The 26,807-nt window shown below is 50.7% G+C and overlaps 1 protein-coding gene across 4 annotated transcripts in view; it reads left to right on the top strand.

Moving 5' to 3' along the window:
- CHD6 (chromodomain helicase DNA binding protein 6) overlaps positions 1-25,783 on the top strand; it is a 151,056-nt gene extending 125,273 nt beyond the window's left edge. For 2 of the 4 annotated variants that reach the window (XM_029915998.1, XM_029915995.1), the window contains 10 exons: positions 2,237-2,297; positions 2,929-3,172; positions 4,852-5,060; positions 6,158-7,735; positions 10,787-10,938; positions 11,301-11,507; positions 12,702-13,154; positions 14,990-15,181; positions 16,143-16,262; positions 22,434-25,783. In XM_029915998.1, coding sequence (XP_029771858.1) covers positions 2,237-2,297; positions 2,929-3,172; positions 4,852-5,060; positions 6,158-7,735; positions 10,787-10,938; positions 11,301-11,507; positions 12,702-13,154; positions 14,990-15,181; positions 16,143-16,262; positions 22,434-23,330 — 4,113 coding nt within the window. In that variant the 3' untranslated portion in view covers positions 23,331-25,783. The remainder of the gene's footprint in view (positions 1-2,236; positions 2,298-2,928; positions 3,173-4,851; positions 5,061-6,157; positions 7,736-10,786; positions 10,939-11,300; positions 11,508-12,701; positions 13,155-14,989; positions 15,182-16,142; positions 16,263-22,433) is intronic. The other 2 variants (XM_029915996.1, XM_029915997.1) reach the window with 2 other exon arrangements.
- Positions 25,784-26,807: the final 1,024 nt, after the last annotated feature.

Here is a 26,807-nt window from a genome sequence, read left to right as displayed (position 1 = left end):
CTCTTAATTTCAGCTCAGGTCATGAGCTCTCCCAGTTTGTGAGATCAAGCCCCATGCGGGCCCTGCACTGACAGCTTGGAACCTGCTTGGGATTCTTTCTCTCCCTCTCTCAGAATGAGTAAATAAATGGTTTATTTTTTAATAGTAAAGTAGATCAGCTTGGGGTTTCCACTCTTCACTGACACTATTAAATGGCAGGAAACAGTTTGGGCCGAGGAAGAGAGACTGAACTGGTGTTCTCCAATTCTAAGTATGTTTCACTCTCTTAAAACAGAATTTCAACCCAGACTTGCGTTTTGCCCCCCACCTCTTTTTTTGGCTGGTTGGAGTGGTTAAAAGTATAAGCTGTCACCAGACAGCTGTGTGTGGGGTTGGTTTGTTGCTTTGCTTTGCTTTTATTATTTATTTTTGAGAGAGAGGCAGAGTGTGTGGGGGGAGGGCCACATAGAATCTGAAGGAGACATAGGAGATACAGAATCCGTAGCAGGTCCCAGGTTCTGAGCTGTCAGCACAGAGCCCGACATGGGGGGGCTCAAACTCATGGACTGCAAGATCACGACCTGAGCCAAAGTCGGATGCTCAACTGACTGAGCCACCCAGGTACCTCGGACTACTAACCCAGCCCTGCCACTTGCTAGCCATGTGACCGTGGGCAAGTTACAGAACCTTTCCAGGGCTTGTTTTCTGCATCTGTAAAATGAGGAGAGTCATAGTCTCTACCTCATGAAGCAGTCCTGATAATTAAATGAAAGCCACGGAAAGAGTGGCCACTGGCCGCTACATCCAGTTTCACGTGTGCTTAAGTAACACATAGTTCTTATGGTGTAGCTATTATCACTATTTTGGAAGAGTGAAAATGTGCCCATGCTCCTTTTTGCCTTTCCAGAGTTTTCTCTTTCTGCATCTTCATTGGAATTAGAGGCCTAAGAGAGTGGTGAGGATTTTGAGCATTGCCAATCGTAGGTGTCTCTCCATTCCCCTGGAACCTAGGTGATGTGCCGCGTGTGCTGGTCCAGGAGGAGGACTGTGTAGGTCTGGACGCTACATCCAGTCTGTCACATATTCTCCTCCCTTTCCTCCTTCCCCCTTTTCTTCTTCTGCTTTGTCTTCTTTTTCTTCTAATCCTCAGAGGTATAAACACTGTAAAAACTTGGGGTGCCTGGTTGGCTCAGTCAGTTAAGATCTGACTTCGGCTCAGGTCATGATCTCACAGTTCTCAGGTTCGGGCCCCGTGTCGAGCTCTGTGCTGACAGCTCGGAGCCTCCAGCCTGTTTCAGATTCTGTGTCGCCCTCTCTCTCTGCCCCTCTCCCGCTCACACTCTGTCTCTCTCAAAAATAAACATTAAAAACTGTAAAAACTAATCTTAGCTCAAAGGTCGCACAGCAACAGTCTGCAGGCCACAGACTGTTGAGCCTTCCTCTCATCTGACCCTCCCTGGCACAGCCAAAGTCTTGAATCTTGCGACTATTCTCTTCCGTCATTCATTCAGGTCAAAAGATGTTAATCAAAGGGGTAGTAAGTTACCACGTTAAAGATGGAGTCCAGATGAAAAATAGCACTGCCTCCTCTCCCACCCCCAAACTTCCCCACGCACCTTATGTATGAGGTTCCCTTCCTGGGACCGAGGGGGAGGATCTGTAACGGAGTCCATTAGAGCCAGTTTGACAAATGCTCCGCCGTGGATAAGCTCTGTGCCTGCGCAATTACTCCAGCTTCACTTGGAGCCTCGGTTGTGATTTCAATTTTAAATTTCTGGGGCTTTTGTGCCAGCAGGTCCCGTGTCTGGAGCACAGTCACGTTTTAGGAAAAGAGCATCTGTTGCTGTGAAGGGAACGAACTGTAATGAACGCGAGCATACTTTTTTACAGCACAAAATGAGAACCCCAGATGCAGGCACAACCTTGGTGAAATGACAGTATTAGATTGCAAGAGACGATAGTGAAGCAAATATTTAAATTTGCAGCTAAAATAGTGCTTGTGAAATGTAATTGCCAGGGGAGCATGCCAGCTCATCGCTCTTTAAGCTAATTCTCTGCAAGCAGAATCATTCCACGCAGTTCTAGGGAAAAAATGTGTATTTTTGAATAAGCTGCTTTCTGGTTCTTCTAAAACTGCATGAGTAAGCTTTATGGACCGGGGACCATTTCAGTCTTTGAGGTGTTTGTGGGTCGGGGAGGTCTCCTGCTGCCTGAGCCGGTTTGTCTTGGGCTGCAGCTGTGCTCCGTTGATCCCTAGGAGAGTTCCAGCGATGGAGGGGATGGCGTTTTTGGCGAAAAGAAGGATGACAGCCGGGCAGGTGAGACTGTGTCCTCCTGAAGGCCAAGCAGAGGAAGGTCCCGGTGTGAGTTAGCCTGGAGTACGCATGTAGTAGAGGGCTCTTTCTAAGGAGGCTCTTTCAAAGAGCCAAGTAAGTTGACCTTCACGAGACCCTCGCGGACTCACACCTAGAGCTTTAACGTGGCTCTGGCAAGCTTCCCCCACCTGTCCTTGAAATTCAGAAGCAGGATCAGTGATAGCTGAGGTCAGGCTGGAGTCAGAGAAAAAGGAATTGTGGTTTCATGTATTCATTTAATTAATTTGAGGGGAGAAAAGTTAGGGGGGATTGGTTTGGTGTGGTCTGTTTTCTTCTGAATTCAGACTTCATAGGGTGTTTGGCAGTCAGAAGGCCCAGCTCCACAAAAGCCCCTAGTTCCACCGAGGGCCTGCTTGTCTCCACGCCTTAGAGCAGGCCCCCAGATTGGTCCTGCCTCCATGCGTGTGGGAGATGACGGAGCCAGCGGCAGCCTGAAGCTGTTCCTGCCGCAGCACTCAGGCCTTCCCGCTGTGCCCAGCTCCAGAGCTGATAGATCAGCTTCCTGAGTCAGCTTGGTTTTTACTTAACCAAAACGACAGAAACAGCCACCTCTGTTTTTGGTTCTGTTTGTCAGTACTAATATCCTCACTGATGTTTGAAGCCCAGGATGGCTCCGACCCAGACAAATCCCCCTGGCCAGTTCCGTCTGCTCTCACGGCGCGCCTCAGACGTCTGGTCACCGTGTACCAGCGCTGTAACCGCAAGGAACTCTGCCGCCCGGAAATTCTGGGACCAGGCAACCAAGGATACTGGGTCCAGGAAGAGATGTTCAGGAGAACCTCAGAAGTGGATCTCATCAACAAGGAAGCTCAGAAAAGGTAAAAGCCAGTGACCAGAAGGGCACGCAGAGCAGCCCACTGAGTACAGATGACAAGGGAAAGCTGTTTGCTAGAGCCCGACTGTATTTAATGTTCTCACGTGAAGTTAGGAGGCCTCCAGAACCAATCCTGTCCAGGCTCCAGCTGCGATGGTGTGGTCATGCCGACTGGGAAGTTGGTAAGATCGAGGAAACAGTTTGGTTCCCAATTCCCAGACTTCTATGATTTTCTAACTTGACCCCCTTCTTTAAGTTGGACCCCACTCCCTGGAAATATGGTTTAAAATTAGCATATGTCAGACCAAGTTCTTTTAGCAGCGAAGTGAATAGTGTGTGGTAAGGGTGCCATATTGTAACTACCAGTTCTTATCAAGCCTTTGAAAGCAGTAAGTCCTGTTAAGATACCCGCCCGGGGGGGACAGGTGACCAGGAGTTACTTGCCCATCTGAGAATTACGCTTAAAATGGGTACAGAAGGCCAGCACAGGCTAGGAATGATGCCACCAGAAATGAATCAACAGAGTTGTAGTTCTTTTAAGTCTTTCTATCCATCCTTCTTTTTTTTTTCTTTTCTAATGTTTTTTAATGTTTATTTTTGAGAGAGAGAGAGAGAGAGAGCACGAGTGGCAGGGGAGGGGGGTGGTGCGCAGAGAGAGACAGCACAGAGCCTGATGCAGGGCTCGAACTCCTGAACTGTGAGATGACCTGAGTTGAAGTCAGACATTCAACCGACTTAGCCACCCAGGCACCCCATCTATCCATCCTTCTGATGTAACATCCAGTGAGTTAAAAGAACACCAAAGAAGAAAAAATATTCAATTACTTCTATGTATGCCTTCTGACTTTATAGAATTTGGTGATTCAGGGAGAATATTCCTTCCATCTTTCACAGCTCCAAAGAGAACCTGAGCCCTTCTTGCCTGCTTCTCATTCTTCCAGTGACTCCCTCACCCCACTCCTGGCCTCACCCCACTCCTGGCCTGACTCCCTCTGCTGGTAGAGAGCTCTGTACCAAGAGCCCCTTCATAAAGACTGTGGGCCGGGTATAATATTCAGACCACCTTACATCATTATCTTAACCCTGTGGGATGTAGAGGCTAGAGAATCTTCGTGTCCTACATTTCAGCTACCTACGTACATAAGGCTGGAAGAAAGCCTGTGTGAAAAAGGGGAGATGTGTGGCTGAGGAAGTCGCTTCCCTTCTCTGGACCAATCTCCTCATCTGGAAAAGCAGGGAGGTGACTTTAAGGCCCCTCGGGGATTCTGATTCTGTGTTGTCTTACTGGGGGAAAAAAATAAAACCAAATATTTAAGCATCTTTATCTTAAATGAAGATTTTAAAAGTCTTCATCTCCAACAAGTAGAAACAAACTAGGTAATCTAAAATTAATGAACCAAGAGATAGTAAGTCTGCACATGTGACTTAGAAATGGAGAGGTAAATACCATAAGAAGTTGAGAGATGGGAAAGTAGTGGTAAGGTAATAGGCTATTTTCATTATAAGCCTCTCAGCCCAATTTAACTTAAATAAAAATAATAATAAAGTAGGCAAACCAGCCTTCCCTGCTTTCTTGACTCTATAGGCTCGCCTAGTAGGCCCTCACTAAGTAGTTGTTGCTTTTTTTTTTTTTTTTTAATTAAGGGAACACTGCTCATGCTCCCTTTCTGATTAAATCCCAAGGTGGACTAGGAGAGAGCAAGCAGACTTCTACAGAGCAGTGTCCTCCTTTGGGGTTGTTTACGATCAAGAAAAGAAAACTTTTGACTGGACGCAGTTCCGCATCATTTCCCGTTTGGACAAGAAGTCGGATGAGAGTCTGGAGCACTATTTTTACAGCTTTGTGGCCATGTGCCGGAATGTCTGTCGTCTGCCCACATGGAAGGATGGTGGTGAGCAAGCTCTCTGTCCGTTTATCCCCAATATACAAGGGAGGGACGCGTTTTATTCAAGGTACAGAATCACTTCAGGTAATCCTGATTGTAAGAGTGGAGCCAACCTGAAGAATTCCGGTAAAGTCAAGTGGGTTTTCACAAATTCATGGACTGCCATTTGGGTCCACCCTCCTAAAATAAAATCTCTCTCCCAAAATGATGCGGCTTCAACAAAAACTGAAATTCAGACCAGCACCTCACAGTATTGGGAGGCTGCTGTTAATTAACTTCCAGCAGATCATTAAATCTCATACAGATTTAATTCTGTGGTGAACTTTGCTCCCTCCTTAGATTACATCTTAGTAACTTTAACTATTTTTCCAGGTGTTGACTTGTAGCCATAGAAGGAAGTGGCTGTGTCTTAAACATCCCCTGATCCAGCAGGGGCACCTTCGGAGCAGTTGCTTCCTGGTTAGGATTTGCAGCAGCTTCTCCCTCCTTGTTGTCCCTCTCCTGCCTCTCGCTTATAGATAAACTCGGTCTGGACGGTATGACTGTGTTGTCAGAAAACTGCAGCAAACATAGAGCCTGCCCAGCGTGCGTCCTAGGCTGACAGCAGCCTGCACACACGTCCCCGCTTCTGTTCCTGCGGGACACAGTTACAGGGATTTCATTAAAACCAGGGAGCTGGATAGACCGCAGGGAGCCAGACCTTGCAGCTCCGCTGACGAGACCTGGGCTCAAATCCTGGTTCTGCCTGGTGGAGCAAGTTAGCATGTCTGAGCTCCTTCCTTGTCCTTTAGGCGGGTCTGATGATGGTATAGCGCAACATTGCCATGAGAGCTGAGGACATGTAAAGGACTTTGGGTAGAGGACACGGGAGTACATGCTTACGGAATGAGATCTCGTGTCGCTTCCTTTCACCATCACTGGGTCTGTCCTTGTTTCCTGAAAACCTTCCATTGTCAGCCTTTCCGTGTAGCAGGGCACACATACCTAGGATTGCGTGCTGGGGAGCTGATGGGTTAAACGCGGGACCAGAGACGCAGGGGCTCAGGTGGGCTGCAGGTGTCCTGCGGCTGCCTTCAGTGATGGGCTCTGTGTTGGCTTTCCAGGTCCCCCAGATCCCAGCATCTATGTGGAACCCATCACGGAGGAGCGGGCCGCGAGAACCCTGTACCGCATCGAGCTGCTGCGGAAGGTCCGCGAGCAAGTGCTGAGGTGCCCTCAGCTGCACGAGCGCCTCCAGCTCTGCCGGCCCAGCCTCTACCTCCCCGTCTGGTGGGAGTGTGGGAAGCACGACCGGGACCTGCTCGTCGGCACCGCCAAGCATGGGCTGAACCGCACTGACTATTACATCATGACTGACCCCCAGCTGTCCTTCCTGGATGCCTACAGAAACTATGCCCAGCATAAGAGAACGGACGTGCCGGCACCAGAAAGCCTCTGTTGCCTTTACCAGACCAACTCCAGATTATACGAATCTCTTACGTACACTCAGATGAGCAGGACTTCAGAGCCCCTTGAAAATGAACCTGAGAATCTAGTGAAAATAGAAAGTAGAGATGATCATCTCACTCCACCTGGGGGCAGCTTGTCTGACATGACTTGTGAAAACTTTATTTCCAAAGTTCAGGATGTCATTTCCATCACCCATGATGAAAGTCTGCTGCCTGAGTCCTTGGAGAGCATGATGTATGGTAAGAAGGCTCTCAGTCGAGAGCCAGGCTGTCTTCAGGAGAGCTCCAGCACCGATACGGAGCCCAGAAAGGATGCTGTGGCCCTCGCGGCAATCAAAGATGGGAACTGCCGGCCGGGTGGCCATGAGGCAGAGATACCTTCAGAGCCCTCTTTGATGGGAAGCTTAGAAGCCGGGGTAGCTCAGATGAGCATCAAAAATGGAAACCATCTGTTGCTGTCTCTTTCAAGGGAAGGAGACGTCTGCAGTGAGGCAGGGCAGAGACCTGAAAGCATCAGGCAGCTAGAAGCCAAACACTTAGCTTCCCCTTCCTTGGATCGGAGAAATGAAAGTGGGTTTTTAGATATGTGCCATCTTAGTGTCTGTGACTCCAGAAGAAGCCTGTCATCAGACCAGCAGTTAATTGACTTACTAGAAAACAAAAGTTTAGAAAGTAAATTGGTTTTGAGTCAGAACCACAGCGAAGAGGAGGAGGAAGAGGAAGAGAATGAGGAGGAAAATGTAGGTGTGGCCTCAGGCCTGAGGGAAAGGCACGAGGTTTTGCATCGAGCCGACCCCACGGCTGATAACCTAAGGGACAAGAGCCGAGGCCTCCCTGTCGATGACACAATGCGAGGATGCGTGGAGGCCATGAGCCAGAATCCTACGCCTCAGGGAGCTTTTCCTCCCACGGCCTGTCAGTGTCACTGCAAGCACACGGAGAGGTGGGCGCGTGGCCTCGAGAACGAGGAGTTTGAAGGGGACAGCTCCAAGGGTTACACCCCGGACCTGTATCGAAGCAAAACCAGTAGTATCACAGTGGAGGGTGAGCCCACCCCTCCTCCGCCAGAGCCCTTTCAGGGAAAGCACGAGCCCTCGAAAGACCCTTGGAAGGAAGGTGCAGAAGGCAAAAAAGGTTTCCCTGCGTTTCCAGAAGCAAGTGAGCTCAAGTCCGAAGACCTAGATTTCGAGAGTAAAGATGATTACGACAGAGATGGGAACGGCCACGTTCAAGGTATCGTCTGTGGGGCCTGTGGTGCTTTGGGTCAGCCAGTTGTCACGTGCCAGGGAGGGTCAGGAGATGGTGCGGCTTCTGAGAGGGACCTGCCCGCCCTCTGGTGGTTTAAGACCTAAGGGCACAGGCCTTGGTCTGGAACTGAGACAGAGTAGCTCAACTCTGATCATTCTAGAAAAGCGAGGATGGTTGAGGACAGGCGTAGCACCTTTGCTTGCACCAGCCGTGTGGTTTGGTCAAGGCTGTAGGCTCCGCTCTGTACGGTAGGTGCCGGATACGGCATCGGGGACGCCGCTTGTTCTTCCGCTGAGTGAGGTGCTTCGAACCCGTCAAAGTAGGAACGCCTGGGAACGGCAAGAACCTGCAGTTTTGTGTAGGTACAGTTAGTTTTTCGGGAACTCCACAAAAATATAAATAAATGTGAAAAATGTGATCTCAAGATCATGCCATTTATTCATGTCATTGTCAAAACCCTTCTGAGTGAGTCTGTGTTGATGCATTTAGTTTAGATTCATTTTAGTGACTTAACAGGAATAAAATACAAAATTACAAGTAACAAAAAAACAAATAGATTTGATTTTTTTAAGTATATTCTTAGATAAGGCTTCAAGTTAGGATGACTTTCTAAATGTTAAGAATCTACACAACTCTAACATATTTCTGTGCTTTGCAAAGACACATTGATTAGAGACTCTGAGCAACAATAATTGGGTTTTTAACTTTTTTACTGGTGTTTTTGCTTCTTCAGACCCAAGAGGACATATTAGAGTGGACAAAAATAATCCTGTTTATCCTTGTCATTGTCAGAAACAACCAAAAGACCAAAAAAACTCAGTTCATGCCTGGCCTGACGTCAGGTGTGGCACTCAGGGACTGAGACAGACACAGCTTCCTCCTTCCGGGACAGTGACCTATCAAAGCAGGGAAAAGGGAGAGGCGCTCCGCTGAGCTTCCCCGCATGATCTAGCTTTTATTTGTAAGCCCCCTCACCTTTGGCTTTAGTCCTTGTGATTAGTGGCTCCTTTGGGATGAGTTCCAAACCCAAGTTAAAATTGACGTGCTACCTAGGATAATGACAGAGAGGCTACTGAAAGTAGCTTAGTCGACTCATAGCCCCGGCGGTTTGGTGGGGGGCCAGTCTCTGACCTTGTGCGTCCTCAGCCTAGGCCACCAGGGATCACCGCCTTGTGTTGGATTATAAGACCCACGTTGTGTTTTGGACCTTGTTGTGGGGGAAGGTCACCAGATAGTCCTTAGAAATCCAGACAGTGAGATGGGTGCAGGGTGTAGAAGGGTATGGTTTAGAGGGAAGCCTCTGTGCTCCGCAGCCCTCTGGTGCAGCATCAGCTCGATGGGCTTTGGTGAGCGGCACACTTCACGGGCAGGCCCTCTTGCACCAGTGCTTTTAAAAATACTTTTAAATTTTTAAAAAATTCTTTTTCTTAAGCCAGGGAGGGGGCTCTAGGGGTGGGGGACCTGGGTGGCTCAGTTTGTTGAACGTCCAGCTTCAGCTCAGGTCATGGTCTCATGGTTTGTGGGTCCAAGCCCTGCATCAGGCTGGATGCTATCAGCACAGAGCTTGCCTTGGATCTTCTGTCCTGCCTCTCTCTGCCCCTCTTCCACATACACCCGTGCTCTCTCATTCTCTCTCTCTCTCTCTCTCTCTCTCTCTCTCTCTCTCTCTCATAAATGAGTACATAAGTACATATATATATATGCAGGCCTCAGAGAGGGTCCTCCACACATAGGAGATGTGGAACAGGTGGGCAGTAATTGGCACACAGCTGGTAGGGCCAGGCCCCAGGTCTCCTGGCTCTTTTCCAGGGTTTTCTCTCATACATCTTTTTTTTCCCATAAAACTTAAATCCAGGCTCTCCTCTTTAAACCTTTCAGTGATGCTCCCCCATTAGATCTAGAGTAAAATTCGAATTTTCTATCATGGCCTTCAGGATTCAGCATTATCTAGATGATTCTACCAATCCAGGCTTATCTTTGTACTTTTCCCCTGGATGTGTCTCTTTGACAGTCCCTCAGCACGTCCAGAAGAACCATCCTCCTCCTCTTGGGTGTTTTCTCCTTCACGAAGCTCTCTCTGCCAGCCTTCCCTTCTACCAGCAGGTCCTTCCAAAGCTCTTTTCCCCTATCATAACAGCTTGCTTCTTTTTATCGCATTTGCCATGGTTTATAATTATAGTTACTCATTTATCATTACTGTTTTCCTGACTGTCTTTCCCCCATGAAATCATAAGAGCCTGAGGGTCAGGGCCACATCTGTCTTGCACATCCTTGAATCCACAGGCCTCGCAAGGCCCTGTTCATGGTCAGGGGTCCCCTAGACTGATGCACAGCCAGCAGTGAAGTCTCCATCTCCACATTTCAGAGGATCGACATTCCTCGTCATTTCACAAAGAGGCTCACAGCTTTTCCTGTCCTGGACGTTTTGCTACCCTATGTTTATTCTCTCTCATAACTGGTAAGTGGGTCTTTGAAGATCCATCTCACATTGATAATAAACTTTCACTACTGAAAGTTAAAAGAATGAGCTGCATTTCCATTTACTTCCATCAATGAAATAAATGGTCTAGGTTCTTTGCGTCAGTGTTGACATGAATCAGGTCTATTTTACCTTTGTTGTAAGTGTCGGGACCTCCCATCCTGACATCAGCGTCTTGCTGTGGACTGTGCCCTCAGCACGTCAGAACATTACAGTGTTTGACTTCCTCTCGTCAGCGGCTCTGCGCGAGCCTCCTGCTGCTCACTGCTCTTGTTCTTGGATACACGGGACAATCTCCTCTTTTCCTTGTTGTTGTTTTTGTTGGGGTGTGGGTGCAGAGTTATCACATGATTGCATGGATAGCCATAAAGAAGGATTTGCATTTTGGTTCTTCCAGAACTTTCCGGAAAGAGAAGGCATGATAATTAATGTTCAATTTCAGATAGGTCAGCACAGAATGGGCTAATTTTTTTAAAAAGACAGATCAGGTGTCCTAATCTTTCAGATCATTTCTGTCTCCCATGTACCAGACTGATTTTTTAAGCCCTTCTGTGCAGAGTACCCAGGGAAATACTCTGAAGAGGAGAGCAAGAGCTCGACCTCGGGCATCGCCGGAGACGTCGGGGACGACCTGCAGGAGGCCCGGGCTCCCACCATCGCCCAGCTGCTCCAGGAGAAGACTCTCTTTTCCTTCTCTGAGTGGCCAAAGGTATCTCGCAGAGCGTGCGTTTTCTGCCCACAGCGTTCTCAGCTTGCAGAGTGTTTCTGAGGAATAAATTCAGAGAAATGTGTAACATCTTGAAAAGGTATTAGTAATGTAACATTTGAACACTAAAAAAGTACACTTGACTAATTAGACGGTAATATAAAAATGTCTTCGTATTTACAGCTCTATGGCTTTAATTTTCATTGTCCGGACCGTAGAACTTAAGGCTTGTAAAGTGAGTACATCTGAGTGTGCTCTTTCCTAATCAGCTCCTTCTGCTCAGAAAACTTGACACGTGATCTCAAGGGACTCTGAATTTGGGTAGCTTGGTGCTTACTCCTCATAGCTCTTGGTCTTTTTTGTAGGATCGCGTGATAATCAACCGGCTGGATAATATCTGCCACGTGGTGTTAAAGGGGAAGTGGCCTTCCAGCCAGCAGTACGAGCCTCCGGGCACACTGCCCACCCCTGTGTTAACCAGCAGTGCTGGTTCTCGAAGCAGCGTCTCGGAGCCAGAAGCCTCAGAGCACAGCTTCAGCAGCGGTGCGGCGTTGGTGGCCCAGATCCAGAAGGTGAGGCCGCAGTGTGGGGCTGGCTCTGCAGCAGAGAATGGGGACACTGGCTCTTCTCAATTAAGTCGTTCATTCAGCAAACACTGACTGAATGGATAGGACTTTCCTTCTTTATTTTGTGAAGCCATTAGTGTTCATTGAAGAATTGAGATTCGATCCTGTAGGCAGCAGGGAAATGCATGAAAGAGAGCAGGGTTTACAGCTCAGCTGGAGGGGTGTGCGGGCTCTTGGGATGTGAGGGTCAGAAAAGAAGAGTGCCAGCAGCTGAGAGGCCAAGGGCAGGGTCTGATGAACAGTTGAGGTTCGAGGGGCACCTGGATGGCTCAGTCGGTTAAGCGTCCGGCTTTGGCTCAGGTCATGATCTCACGGTTTGTGGGTTCAAGCCCCGCATCGGGCTCTGTGCTGACAGCTCAGAGCCTGGAGCCTGCTTCAGATTCTGTGTCTCCCTCTCTCTCTGACCCTCTCCTGCTCACACTGTCTCTCAAAAATAAGTTAAAAAAAAAAAAGAGTTGAGGTTCTAGACCAGGTTAGCAGCAGAGCGGACCTAAACCAGGTTGGCGGGGGAGTTGGCAAGCATGACTCGATGACTAATAAACGTAAAACGGATAAGTAAAGGGAGGCACGGACAGATCAGCGTGTTCAGTACTTGGAAGGCTGCGAGAACAATGGCAGCTGATAGGAATTAGGGAAATCAGAATGGGTTTTATAAACCCAGGCTTCACAACTCCGGCTTAACTTGAGGTACGTTGTTAGCACGCTGGCTCACCCTTTGCCTGCACAGTGGAACCTGCTGGGGACCTTGAAAAGCTGCTGGTTCTGCTTTAGTTGGTCCAGGTGTAGACTGAGTATTGAAATTTTTTTTTTAACTTCCCAGTGGATTCTGATGCACAGCGGAGGCTGAGCTTCCCTGAATTACAGTCTTGTAACTCCAGGTCTAGTGCATGGACTAGCACCTTTAGTAGCATCTGGGCACCTATTAGGCACACACGATCTCAGACCCACTAAAGGAGAATCAACATTTTAACAAGCTGTCCAGGTGATTTGGTGCTAAGAGTTGAGAAGGCTTGAGTGGAAAGAACTGTAAGAAGTTGATTAGGAATCTGTTAGGCTCAAGGGAATCAGGCCAGGAGAAAGCTACCGTGCAGGAACGGAAGTGGCATTCACTCCTCTCTCGCCCTGTGTGTGTGTCTGCAGGAGGGCTTCCTGGCTCCAGGATTCACAAAGGACGACCAAAAGCACAGACGGCCCTATGAGTTTGAGGTGGAGAGGGACGCGAAGGCGCGGAGCCTGGACCAGTTCTCCGCCACCCACGGGCATCCCCCCGTCGTCCTCAATGGCTGGCACGGGGAGTCCGCAATAGACCTCTCCTGCTCTTCCGAGGGGTCCCCAGGAGCCACGTCTCCTTTCCCAGTGGGCGCCAGCACCCCTAAGATTGGGGCTATTGGTTCACTTCAAGGAGCCCTCGGCATGGACTTGTCTGGGATTCTGCAAGCTGGCCTGATCCATCCAGTGACGGGACAGATTGTCAACGGAAGCCTCAGAAGAGACGATGCTGCCACGAGAAGGAGGAGGGGGAGACGGAAACATGTTGAAGGCGGGATGGACCTCATCTTTTTGAAGGAGCAGACACTTCAGGCAGGAATCTTGGTGGGTATATGAGACCATTAAGTAAAAAACACTGACCTTTTATTTAACTTTTTATTTATTGACAGAATGGGGGAGGGCAGAGAGTGGGAGAGAGAGAATCCCAAACAGGCTCCCCCGGTCACCATAGAGCCCGATGCAGGGCTTGAACCCACAAACCGTGAGATCATGACCTGAGCCAAAGTCAGATGCTTAACCGACTGAGCTACACCCAGGTGCCTGGTCACTGACCTTTCTACACTGAGCAACAAACCCTTCCCCAGACACACAGTTATTTAAATTGTGGATTTTTTATATCTATTTCATGTGTCCCACTTGGTATCTGTTGTTGTAAGCTGCCCTCAGTCTTAAGGACCCTTCACCTGCATGCAACCTGGAGGTATGAGCCGGGGGTCTTGACATTTCCAGTACAAACAGCCCCTATTCCCGTGTTTTAGAAGAGCCACTGGTGATTGAGTTAAAGCAAACTGGCAGAGCTGAGTTTGTGGCCATGGCATGCGGGTTGGAAGGCTTTCCAGGAGCTGGGGGTCAGGAGAAAGCACCGGAGTCAGGATCCTGAACGTTGATCCTGGCACTACCGTGTGACACAGCGGGCGACACAGGGCGCACCCTGAGCCTCCCTGCGCTGCAGTGGGCCCACGGCGTCTCCCACAGAGTCACGCCGGCACACCCTGGGCCCAGCGGAAACAGTTGTACACAACAGACAAGGTTAGCCGTACGCCTGGCCAGGAGAGATCCCCACAGACTTTGCTTAATGTGTCCGTGACAACGGACTTCTCTCTGTGTTTTGGTTTTTCCTACTTACTGAGTTTCGAGCTCCCAAACAGGAATCACATTCCATGTTTTATTTTAAAAGAAATAATAATAACCAGTATTTATCGAGTGCTTACCTGTGACAGGCACTGTGTTGAGGGTTTTGTGTGATTGTCCTATTCGATCTTCACAACTCTGTAAAGGTGTTGTTATTACTCCCGTGGAATGGATGAGGAAACTGAGGCTTACAAGCATTAAGTAATTTGCACAAGATTATCCAGTAAAACAGCAGATCAGGGAATGAAACCAAAGACTTTGTTCATTGGGGCCTGAGGGCTTTATTATTAAGCTCTGCTTTGGTATATTTTAAGGTTTTGCCTTCTTCTTAAACTTCCTGTATAATGGGGGAAGCGGACATGGCAGCTTCTTTCCCTGCCTAATCCTGCAAGCTTTTAAGACCATTGTCTCATTTTTTAGAGGTGCAAAGCCATAGTGTCTTTGTAGTGATCATAGACTGGCAGTGGAGTGACTAGAAAAACATTTTTATCCTTGGTCTCCGAGGATCTTTAGAAATGTATTATGCAAACATATATTTGGCACCATATCGTATTTCGTGGACCCGATTATAGGCACAGGGAATACAGAGATGAGTAAGACAGGCATTCCACCTGTGCGGGGTTGGGGGGCATAAGTAAATTGCAGTGTGGCATTTGCGGTTATGTAGAAAGCCTTGAAGGGTGCCGGCGGGGTGGGGGGAGCAGGGAGTGGAGTGGCCTGTGCTGTCTGGGACAGTCAGGGATGGTGACAAAGGAGGTAACACTGAACCTAAGCAGACGGGAGGGAATTAAAGGTTACCAAGCATACAGGACGGGGAGAGGAGCCTCGGGTGGAGGGATGCCAGCAGCTGCAGGAGCCGTGTGGGTCAGCGGCCGGGAGGATTCTTGCTCAAGCACCCCAGCACCCGTTCAGGGGGAGAAGGGTGGAAAGGGTGGAAAGGCACAAAGAACACCTAACGTGGTTTCCTTTCAGAAACTAGTTTTCATTCTGTCATGGTTAATTGCATGTACTTGTTTCCGCTCATCCAGGAAGTCCATGAAGACCCAGGGCAGGCCCCCCTGAGCACCTCACACCCTGAAGGGCCGGTGCCTGCTGCTTCGGCCCCTGAGCCAGCCCCGGCAGCTGGCAGCCAGGCCGAGAAAGCCATTCCCAGCAAGAGTCTGCTTGACTGGCTGAGGCAGCAGGCCGACTACTCCTTGGAGGTTCCTGGCTTTGGAGCAGTAAGTACTGTTGGTGCCCAACACTGCCATTTCCTTCCCGCTGACGGGTGCTGTGGTTGACGAGGAGCATGCTCAGGGAGACCGGGAAGTTGGGGGGAGATCTGTGTCAACCGAGAACATCATTTTAAAGTTTTCTGTCTTCATTTTTTTTAAGTTTACATTTTCATGAAGTTTTCTAGTAACAGAAATCACAGTCTATGTCGGAGTGCTGTACCTAGTCATTGTGCAAAATCTTATGAGGACAGAATTTGCCTAAACTTGGCGTCCCCGTCCCCCAGAACGACCATGCCAGACCCTAAGTGCACAGAGGAGTCTTTATTGCATGAACAGTGCGCTTCGTGAACATGCCCCTGCGTATTCTTTCCACGTGGAAACATGACCGCTTTGTAGGGAGGAGTGTCTGCTCTCAGCTTGAGTTACTGCTTTGGGACTCGTCCTTTAGGTCCTTCTACTGCCTGTGCCCCAAGTCCTTCAGATTTCTCATCTGACTCCTGAGCACTGAGGTCTCTTCTTGGTTTTCCTTTTCTCATTTGCTCGCCTACCCCACCACCATCTCTGTCCTGGGAACATCTAACTAATAAGATGTGGGGGTAGGGAGCCCACAAGAGAAGGAGGAGGTGCATTCACAGGTGCACACCCTCCAGAGACAGACAAAGCCCAACAGGTAGGTAGGTAGTAGTGGAGAGAGAATCGGGGGAAATGATTAGGAGGAGAAGGCTAGGGATTCAGCAGACTGGGAGGCCAGCGGGTCAGCTCAGGTCTGTTCTCCAGCTGTAGTAACACTTGCTTCAGAGAAGGTCTCGCTGAGGGCCCGGTAGCTGTGTCCTTCCACCTCACCTGCCTGGGTCCTGTACAGAGGGCCACTTAGGAGACAAGAGCAAAACCAGCTGAAAAACCCCGCCCTCCTCAGAAGACCCAGTGACAGAATGTTTTGTAATGTTGATTTCCATTTGCCTCCTAGAATTTTTCAGACAAACCAAAGCAGAGGAGGCCACGCTGTAAGGAACCTGGAAAATTAGACGTCAACTCCCTGAGTGGGGAAGAGAGGGTTCCCGCTGTCCCCAAGGAGCCAGGACTAAGGGTAAGGAAGAGGGACGTGGCCCAGTGGAGCCAAGCCTTGCAGACTTGGGGAAAGCTCCAGCTGGGAAGTAGGGAGCCAGGCAGCGTCTTCCCAGAAGACCAGAGGCCAGCACGGGAGGAAGTCGATAAGTAGAGATAAGTGGTGCTGGGGCCTCTGGAGCAGCAGTAGGACTTCCCGTCCTCATTTGTTTTCACCCTTTACCTCCAGAACTTTTGGTTTAAATTTGTACTTAAACCATTCCCAAAGCTTGATAATTCCCCCCTTCCCCATTTTAGTGTAGAGAGCTCAGGGAGACCTTAACCCCTATCGGGAGTCTGTTTCTAGTGTTAACAAATGTCATATTTGGAAATTTCCATTTAAGACATTTCCTCCTAGTCCATCCTCGCTGGTGATGAAAAACAGCTGACTCCAAGCACTGCCTATTCCTCGCATAGAATCATGAGCCTGGAAGAGGCTTCAAAGACATCTGTGAAATACTTGTAGCCTAACGCATCTGAGTTAATTATAGCTCAGAGTACAGATTTGGAATCGCAAAGTTAGAACCTCTAGGGGCAGTAATAACATTTCAACCCGAGAAAGGGTTGAGCTTAGGCAAATTACACATAAATGCACTTCTAACCTCCTAAAAGTATGTCGTCCCCAAACAGGGAGCCTCTCAGCAACCTCCTGGGCATCTGCCCCCCTCGAGTGGTCCCTCAAACCCCAGGCTTTCCTGAATGCCCTCTCCTCCGGGCCCTGCCAGCTGCAGCTTTCCTTGGGTCTGAAGCCCCTGCTTAGTGGGACTGCCCGGACGTGATTTTCTTCCTCCAGCTCCAGAAGACCACTCACCCTAGTCATTTTCCTCCTCCTTTCACAGAAATAAGGAAGTTGTTTCTTCATGTTTTAAAGGAGGCTGTGACCGGTGTCGCCTGGTGGGTTGGTCCAGCGGCTCTGCACACATCCCTGCCCTCCCTCACCTTTGTCCCCCACCGTAGCTGCTCCAAGAGGGGGGCTGGGCCCTGTCCCAGGGTCAGCCACTTGCTCCCCAGAAAGCTTATCACCCTGGAAAACTGCCCTTCCGTCCCTCTCTTGCTTTACTTCAGAGAGTGTCGCCCCCACCCCTTTCCTCAGACCCGCCTGTGCTGTGCGAGCTGACACAGCCGTAGCTCTCCGCCCAGCCGCGTTTCTCCAGCCCTCAGGCCGTCTCCCCACGTCCTCCTTGTGTCCCCGCGCAGCGCGTCACGTGGAAGGAGCCAGGAGAGACTGTGGCCCTTGCTTTGTTGCAGCTTCTGAACGCTTGGTTTAGAGACATGTCAGAACAACCACGTGCTTTCCTCCTTGGCCCTCTTATTTCTTTCTGTGTCTCACAGTGTCCCTCATGTTCTCTGGAAATTAGTGTTCATCACTCTCCTGCAGATGCAGACCCCTTGCCAGAACACCCATTTCTGAGCTCTTGCCAGCCAGCCTTTTACCAGAGACGCACTTTTCCTCCCTTGTTAAATAAACCCAGCCCTGCCTAGAACGCCCTCTTCCTGCGGGAAAGCCGGGCGAGGACGCGCTTGTCCGCCTGGTCCTGGCGGCTGCCCGGCCTCCCCGCTGGGGAAGGGCCAGCGAGGCCCAGACAGCAGCACTCTGCTGGACTCCGGGAGGGCAGCCTCCCCTCAGCGCTGTCTCCCACAGCTCCGCTGGGACAGGAGCCCGCCCGGTGTCTTCCGTGGAGACCACCTCACTGCCCACCCACCCCACCCCTGCTTCTGGAAACAGATTCAAATCAAGAAACCTCTTCCTTCAGCCCCTTCTGCTGTGGGTGCTGTGTGCTGCGGCCCAGCCGGGCGGGCTCCACAGGCCACAGTCAGGCTGTGGGATCCATCTCTGAGTGCCCAGCACATAGTGCTCGCTCGTGAGACGTGTGTGTGCGCACGCACGGGTCTGTGTAGTTGTGTTTGTCTTCTAGATGTGTGTATCAATGTTCTGTTTCTTGTTGAGCCATTTGACAGTAACTTGCAGGCATGACCTGTCACCCCTAAATGCTTCAGCCAGTGCCCCCTGAGAGCGTCCTTCCTACAGAGCTATCAACATTGTCACACATGTGAATATTAATAATATCTAATATCTAGCGTACACTCAGATTTCCCCAGTGGTCCCAAAAATGTCCCTGGGGCTAGTTTTTGTTTTGTTCTGTTTTGTGTGTGGCAATCTTCACTTCCTTTCCACACACACGTCCTTTGGTTGTTAGGACTGTCTCCACTCAGTGAGTTAGTGTGGGCCAAGCCTCCTCACCTTCCTTGGAGGGGAAAGGACGGTATGGTCACCACCTTCTGTTCCTCCTCCTCTGCCATGAGTTAAGTTTGAGACTCGGGTTGGAATGCCCACGTCATCATCTAGAAAAGCAGATTTCCCTCCGGTGCTGCTTACCATCTGACTCCCCTACGCCCTGCCCTCCTCAGCCTCTCCCCTTCCCTGGAGGAGGAAGCAGGTTTCCTCTCGGGGTATAATTACCAGGAGGGAAAGCTGCCAAAGCCCAACTGGGCCGCTGTGTGTGGTCGCCGAGCTGCTGGGAGGGGCACCTGACTGGGGTGGGCAGCAGCTGGGCGGCTGGAGGGACCGTCCCTCCCACAGGAAGTGGTGAGAGCCGGCTTCCTCCGCGAGCACCGTGCTCGCGTGGCTGTAGAGGAAGAGCTTTTGTCTTCACCCCGGGACCTTTCTGCTGCTGCTCCCCAGTCTGAAGGGGAGAAGGCGGCCAGCATGTGCCTCCCTGGCAGCTTCCCAGTTCTGAGAGGGCTCAGCACTCTCTCTACGTCAGGGGCTCACAAGGGCAGGGAGGGACATTTCTGGGCCTCCTGATACCTGAGGGGCATGCCAAAGGTCCTGCGGGATACAGGCTGGTCTTGACGAGCTGTCTAGCCCTAGATGCCCAGATGTTACAGAACATCTGATTTATAGCAAATTGTTGGAAAAGAAGATGGAGGCATTGTTTATCAAGCTCTGGGCTTACTTCCTAACAGAAAGGCTTGTAAGATCAAACACACCCTCCCTACTGGAGAGTTATGAGGGAACTTTGTGGGTATAAAGGAAAAAGACACACCCCAACACCTTTCCCTGGCCCTCGGCTGTGGGTGGGCTGTGGGGAAGAGGTCTTGGAAAAGCCTAGTGGTCCGGTTGCGGCTCGCCTGGCCGGGGCCCTCGGCTGAGTGGCGTACATTACACATTCTGCTTTCAGCCTGGCCCCGGTCCATCCAGTCTTCCTCTCTCTCTTCAGAAATCGGAACCAGGCAGGGATGGCTCCCCAGGTGATCATCCCAGAGCCAGGGTGAGCGGCTGCCCCGCATGCTGGACACAGCAGCCCAGTGAAGAGCAGTCACTGGTCACATGCAGGCTTGAAAGCTGGTGTGGTGGCAGCCCAGGCTGGGAAGGGTCAGCTGTGCCCTGGGGCAGATTCCACTCTGTGAGGAAGAAGGTAGACGCTAAGCTGACAGTATCATATTTCCCTCAGTTCTGCTCGCCTACACCACGGCTTCTGGAGAAGAGTTCTCTTATCGTCACACCTCGTAGAACTTTTTGCCCATGATCGGGTTTTCCTTGAATATTCTTTGGGAAATTGAAGGAGAGATGTAGGACATCAAAAATAACCTTATTCCTGAGGAGTCAGGAACATTCAAAGACACCTTTTTCATACAAATAGGAATCTGTAAATTCTTTGTAAAATGGCTGTGATCGTGGTAGTGACTCCTCAGGGTTGGTGGGATGACGTGATGCAGACGGGGCCCTTAGCATCTGCCTGACACGGGGGGAGTGCACATTTAGCGGCCCTGCCACTGCTCCTGCTGCTCTTCCTGGTCCCACCGCCCCTTCCGGGCTGGCCACGGTCCTGCCCACACCGCCGCCACCGTGGGCCCCATGCCTCCCTTCTCGGCTGCTTCTCCTTGGGGAGACCACCCCACAGCATGTGCTCACTGAGAACCCATATTGCCAGCTAACCCCGTCTCTGCAGCTGCCCTTTTAAGCAGGGATCTGGTGGATTTTCTGAGGATTGGCCTCTTTAACAATCAGGGAGAAGAGAGGCAGCAAGCTGAATGCAGACGCCAGAACTCCTGGATGAAAGTCTGAAGTAGAGGGCCTTAGAAAGGTTGTGAGGAGACATCTTTTTTTGTTCTCAAAATGTTTCTTAACGTTTATTTTTGAGAGAGAGAACGCACGTGTGTGTGCAAGCAGTGGAGTATTCTCGGGCCTGGCCACCAGTCTCAGCCCCCAGGTATCCATGGACTCCTGACTTCCTTTCCTATCATCTTTAGCACTCCTGGCCCAAATAAAAGTATTTTTCTGGCCCTTCTGGTGTCTCTTGGTGTAACCTGTGCCTGCCTTCTCGCTCTAAGTGTGCTCCCTTAAGGGCTGCAGTGGGGCCCAGCGTCCGAGCCTCGCAGTAGACTGGTGGGTCTCAGCTGTGTCTGTCAGATACCCACTCCCCACTCCAGACTCGCACGAAGGGAAGGCATGTTTACAAACGGCTGAGCATCCTGAGAAGGCAGCAGAGTCCCGTGGGCCCCTCCAGCGTCACTGTTGGGCCCTCCCACCTCCTGCTGCTGTCCTGGGGCCTGTCCCGGTTTCCACACTCCAGCCCCGATGGGGACCTGCAAACCCAGTGTTACGGAGCCTTTGTGGCCCCTCTGCACATCTTTAGCCTCATCCTTGCTGTGATCAAAGGGCAGGTGGTAGAATAGCAGCAGCTTTGAAACCGGACCCACGAGGAGAAGCCCAGGCAGCTAGGGCCGCTCTCCTTCATTGGCTCGGAAAGGAGAGGAGCCTTCCAGGGACCCACGGGGCAGAGCTGTCTCTCCATGCTCTCCTCTACAAAGATGGAGATGGCTCAGCGGCAGCCGATGTTACACGCGCCTTTGATTCTGTGGACACGCACTGCTTCTGTGCGCTCGATGACAGTGGGGAGGAGTGCGGGGCATTAGAGGAAAAGGTGCAGTTCCCTGGGCAACGTAAGGGTTCCAGGCAGGGGGTCCTGAGAGAAATCTTGCTTGTGGGGATTATTCGTGCCGTTTTGGGAACAAATTCAGGTTAGGTGCAGTGTAATTGCACCAGTTTGTTTAATTCTCTCTCCGCAACTGGACAGGGAGCCCTGGCAGAGTGGGCTCTCCAGCAGGTTCTATTACATCCTCATCACCCCTCCACCCCCGCCCGGAGCCCCTGAGCCACAGTCACAAAGGAGGGAGTGCGGGTGAGGCAGGCCCGTTGCCAGGCTGGCACCGTCTCCGCCACGCGGCTTACGGCTCCCTGATGCTGTTAGAGCAGCAGGTTCCCGGATTCCCCAAAGAAAACCATCGCATGAGCGGTGGCGGAGCATGCGCAGTGCCGCGTGCCCCGTGTGCCGGCCGTGTGGTGCTTCGCCCCGGAGTTCTCCACCAGCACAGGCCTCTGCTCAGAGGAAAAGAAACCTAGATTGTCTCCCTTGAGGGAAACCGGGACGTCACTCACTATGCTGCATTTCCCCAGCAACGCTACGAATGCCCTCGTTCCCTCAGCAAACATGTAGGCACCCTGTTTGGTGACAGAGTCGTCCTCCAGGAGCTCGTGACCTGGAGGGAAGGGGGTGCACACAGCCACTAGCACCCTCCAGTGAGCACTTGTTCCTGGGGCTCAGGGAACGTGCTGCTCACTTCGCCTCCAGTAACTCCTGAAAGGTGTCCTGGTGCTTTGTCGCCCGCACTCTTCAAGTCTAACTGAGGCGGCCCAAGTTCCACAGCCGCTTACAGAGTTGGGACCAAAATTCAGGTCCGTCTCCTGCCAAACCCGGTCTCCCCTATCTGCTTTGTTGCTTCCCTTAGAAAGCGTCCTGTGTGCAAGAAAGATGAATGCTCGGTTTGGCCAAGGCCTTGCAGCCATCAGTCTTGCCTAAGACCTGGCTGTCCTTAGCTGGGCTCCAGCCCCCAGCTCTGACGAGCTTCTCCAGGGAGCAGACGCCGCTGCCGTGTGCAGGTAGTGGTGGTGGTGGCTCTCGGCCTCCAAGCAGCGACCTCAGGCACACGTAGGCCAGACGGCAGTCAAGGCAGGTAGGCAGGGGGCTCCCGCTCGGGTCCTTGGCAGAACAGGGGCAGCCAGCCCAGTGCAGAGCCCTGGTCTTCATCCTCAGCCCATCACCTGGCCTCCAGTAACCTTCAGCTTCTGTGTTTCTTTGTCCTTTTTCAGGGGTTTCTCCCAGAAAACAAGTTCAATCACACCCTGGCCGAGCCTGTTCTTCGAGACACGGGCCCCCGCAGAAGGGGCAGGCGGCCTCGGAGTGAGCTCCTGAAGGCCCCTGCCATCGTGGCGGACTCTGCCTCAGGGATGGGGCCACTGTTCATGAACGGACTGATCGCTGGGATGGACCTGGTAGGACTCCAGAACATGAGAAATCTGCCAGGCATCCCCCTCACGGGCCTGGTGGGGTTCCCGGCCGGCTTCGCCACGATGCCCACGGGCGAAGAGGTCAAAAGTACCTTGAGCATGCTGCCCATGATGCTGCCAGGAATGGCCGCAGTGCCCCAGATGTTCGGGGTCGGGGGACTCCTCAACGCGCCCATGGCCGCCACCTGCACCAGCACCGCCCCAGCGCCTCTGTCAAGCACAACAAAAAGTGGCACAGCGGCAACCGAAAAGACTGTAGAAGACAAGCCAAGTAGCCATGATGTAAAAACAGACACATTAGCTGAAGACAAGCCCGGTCCCGGTCCGTTCACTGATCAGTCCGAACCTGCAATAACTACCAGTAGTCCTGTGGCTTTTAACCCCTTTCTCATCCCAGGCGTGTCTCCTGGACTCATTTACCCATCCATGTTTCTGTCCCCGGGCATGGGCATGACTCTGCCGGCCATGCAGCAGGCCAGACACTCTGAAGTCGTGGGTCTGGAGAGCCAGAAGCGCAAGAAGAAGAAGACAAAGGGGGACAGCCTGAATCCCAACCCAGAGCCCGCGCCCGGGTCCGAAAAGGAGCCAGGCGGCGACCAGAACTGCCCCGAACCCAGGGCGCCCGTGCCCCCAGAGAGAGGACACGCGGCACAGGCCAGGGAAGGGGGCCTCAAAGACTCCAACAGTGACACCAATTAGAACTGTTTCATTTAAGAAATGATTGTGACTTGTAAGTTTCTTATCCCATAAAGGTTTGTTACTCCCCTCACTCCACCTTCATAAGAACCTGTGTTTCCATAAGTAATCTGACCTACCTAATTTTCTGAGAACTGTGGTCACAGATGTCAGTAGTCACAGGGTCTTGCCACTTCATTAGCTGAGTGTCGTCGACCTAGTGTAGGAGGCACAGAATTCTCATTCTGTTACCCAGTTGTTCATTCCAGCAACCGTAGCTAATACAGTACGTGGTGACACGCCCCCCCTTCCCTTCCGAGTTCCCACTTACCGGAGGAGGGACCGTGGCAAAAGAAAACTGTCTAGGGATTTGCCATCGAAGGGCCAAAGAACAGAGACAGAGGAGCTCCTTTTTCCGTGAGCTGTGTTGAATGGGAAGAATCTAAAGGGGAAACCAAAAAGCACAGAAAAAGGAAGTGCTGGTGCATATTTTTTAGTTAAGATATTTCCCTATTTTATCATGAGGACTAAATAGTGTAGGCAGAAGTATATAACTAATGGTTTAAAATGCATATATTCATTTCTTTAGAAGGCAAAAACCTTACTGGGAGGAACAGGACATCTCCCTTCATGGTTTTTCAGACTCCTGCACCAAGAAGAAATACCGACAAGGCATTATTTTATACACGTGTGTGCCGTCTCCCCCACGGTGGAAGACCGTTCTGGGTATGGCAAGGCGTTACACACCCGGGTCGCTGCGGGCGATGGGGCGGGTGAGGGGCTCGCCCTCCGTGGGGCCGCACGCTGCTCACCTCGTGCTCCAGAATGGCTCCGGCCACCGCCCGGCACTGGCAGGTTTTTACTTTGTGCCCCCCTTCACCAAGAACAGGGCTCTCTCTGGAGCCTTCAAGAATATAGTCACTCAACACTTTTACACTTGGCTAGGTCCCTTCGTCAAATTATTTGAGGTTGTCCGGACTGGTGTGTGCCGCCTTTATGAAACGACTGTGAAAGTTTGTTTCTTCTCTTCCCTTTTTTTTTTTTTTTGGTCTCTATTGGGTTTCCATTACACAGTTGAACCCAGATTCCAGATCAGGTTAGTTGAGACCGTTGCAAATTAACATCATTTCCCCTTCTCACTCGGGAAGCACCTGCCTGAGCGGTGCTTACCCCGCTGACGTTCCACTCCCACTCGTGTCCCACACTCCAGAGGGCCGCTCACGCTCTGAGACCGGGAAGAAGCTCGTGGTTCAGGACCCCGAGGACACAGGGCCCGCGGGGGGGGGGGGGGGGGGGGGGGGGGGGGGGGGGGGGGGGGGGGCGTCCGAGACGTTGGAAGTGCTGTTGGTACCGGTTTCTCTTGGTGTTGCCACAATTTACTGTATTTTTACTTTTCCTGTTACAGTTTTGCTAATTTATCAGAAGGTCCAAAAGTTCGACATAACTATTTCAGTTTGCATTATTTATTTATGATGCTTTTGTCATTGTCTTTTATACATTTGGGATTATAAATTATGTAAATGTTAAAATGAGCATCTCAAAGAAGTCTGTTAAATTGTGACCAGAAGGGAAGAATCAGATGTATCTTCGAACGGTGGAGTTACAAATTAGAGATAAAAATCAGAAATTCTGTAACCGATTGCATAAGAAGACAGAATCCATTGATTGAGCAAATCCTATTTAATGACATCTTCATAGTGTAGATGGTCTATAATGCTGACAACAGATTTCTTAGAAATGCTGCTCTCTATTTAACTAACATTTTGTTCAGTTTTGCCTCCAGTGGAAGCAGAAAGGGTTTTTTCAGCTGTTAAATCCTAAAATTCAATATAATTTATTTATGTAAAAAAAAATCACTCAATCGATATATTTTTGAACCTTTTAAGTACTAATTTTCTTTTTATCAAGTAGAAAAAAAAATGTATTTGCCCTAAATCCTTAAAATACAAATGCTATAAAAATTCATGTATCTTGAAAGCCTTACTGCAAATGAGTATTACAGACGTCCAGCCCAGCCTGGGTTTTCCTTTGTTGTCCTTGTTGTTTTGTAGGGAAAAGCTCCTTTCCCCCGGTTCCACTTCGAACCTCCAGTAGGTCACAGGGTTCAATACGGATTCGATTTAAAACCCCACCAGCATGCTAACCCCTGTTATATCTTACCGAGCCTGTATGTTTAACTCTCTGGGTGTTTAGGCTTATATCTGACTGCTATTGTGTCCCTGTTTGCAAAATGAAAATGACACTCTGTGGATTATTTGCTCTGTAAGGCATAAGTGCTTCTTATGATTATTTTGACGTTTCCAAGAGCAAAAGCCAAATTTAAACTCTCTTCAGCAAACTTGAGCCTTTTCATCTAAATTCCATGTCACTCACAGCCATAACTTTCCTTGGTCATTCTTCACCCCGTGTCTTACATAATAAATTGTCTGTGGTCTTGATCCTGGATTTTAAAAAAAAAAACACTTTTAAAAGTCAAATTCAGTGGCACTTGGATGTCTCTTGCTGCCTGGGCCCTTGTGTGAATACACCACCTGCACATAGCAGTCCACGGTCTTTCCGAGGGGCCCAGTTTGTTCTGGGCACCCTCTTGGGGGCGTGTTAAATATCCGTTCAGGGGGTTGATTTGTCTTCTCTCTTGACCCACCGGCACACCTGTTAAAACATGTGCCGTAGGAGAGGGAGCAGCAGACCCCTGCTTCCCGGACCTGGGCCCGAACGCCCACAGCTGACACTTCAGCCGTGCCACTTTCTTAAACCCCTTTTTAGAAACCCCACCTCACATCACATACCTGGGATCTCGGGGCAGGGGGGACCTCTGTGGGGTCGGGATGGGCCCCAAAACACAGGAATGCCTCAGAATTCTTAAGGCTTGTTAAGAATTGGGTGGCCCTTAGCTTTGGGAAGCATCACTTCTCGAGCCCCAGAAGGACTGTGTCCTAAGTTTTCAGTGAGGCCGGCAGGTAAGCGCCGAAGCCTTGGGCACGCTGAGAGCCAGACACCCCCAGTTTCGCCCTTGCTGGGTCCCACAGACAGACAGGTGGCTGTGTAGCCTGGAGATTGGGTGAAGCGCTGTCCCCGGGGGCCTGGAGGCCCCTGCTGTGGTTTTCAGGCCAAGATGTATTTCAGTCTTTGTAGACCTCCAGTCCAGGCGTGAGGAGCCCTCCTTGCAGGAGGAGGAATAATTTATGCAAAATAAGTGATCAGTAGTCTTGGTTACACTCTGGACTCTGGAGCCTGCCCAAGGAGAGTCTGCCTCTGTGAGGGCAGAGGAGTGTAATTAGTACATCGGGCCAGTGTTGCAGTGTTTTGTGTGTGTTTGCCATAAGTGACCTCATTTGTCTTCAGAGCGTCTTGGTGGCTGGGTAGAGGGCCGCTGGCATCCAGTCTGCCTAATGATAGCCACCAGGAGCCTGCAAAGCTATGTCCTCAATCACAGAAAACAGAGCTGGGGCTAGACCTCTCCATCCCACTGGTCTGAGGTCGGAACAGGCCAGCCTTTGT

This window comes from Suricata suricatta, chromosome 12, assembly GCF_006229205.1.
Source record: "Suricata suricatta isolate VVHF042 chromosome 12, meerkat_22Aug2017_6uvM2_HiC, whole genome shotgun sequence".
Classification (NCBI taxonomy): Eukaryota; Metazoa; Chordata; class Mammalia; order Carnivora; family Herpestidae; genus Suricata; species Suricata suricatta.
The sequence above is the reverse complement of the archived record's forward strand: the minus strand, read 5'-3'. Positions and strand labels throughout refer to the sequence as shown.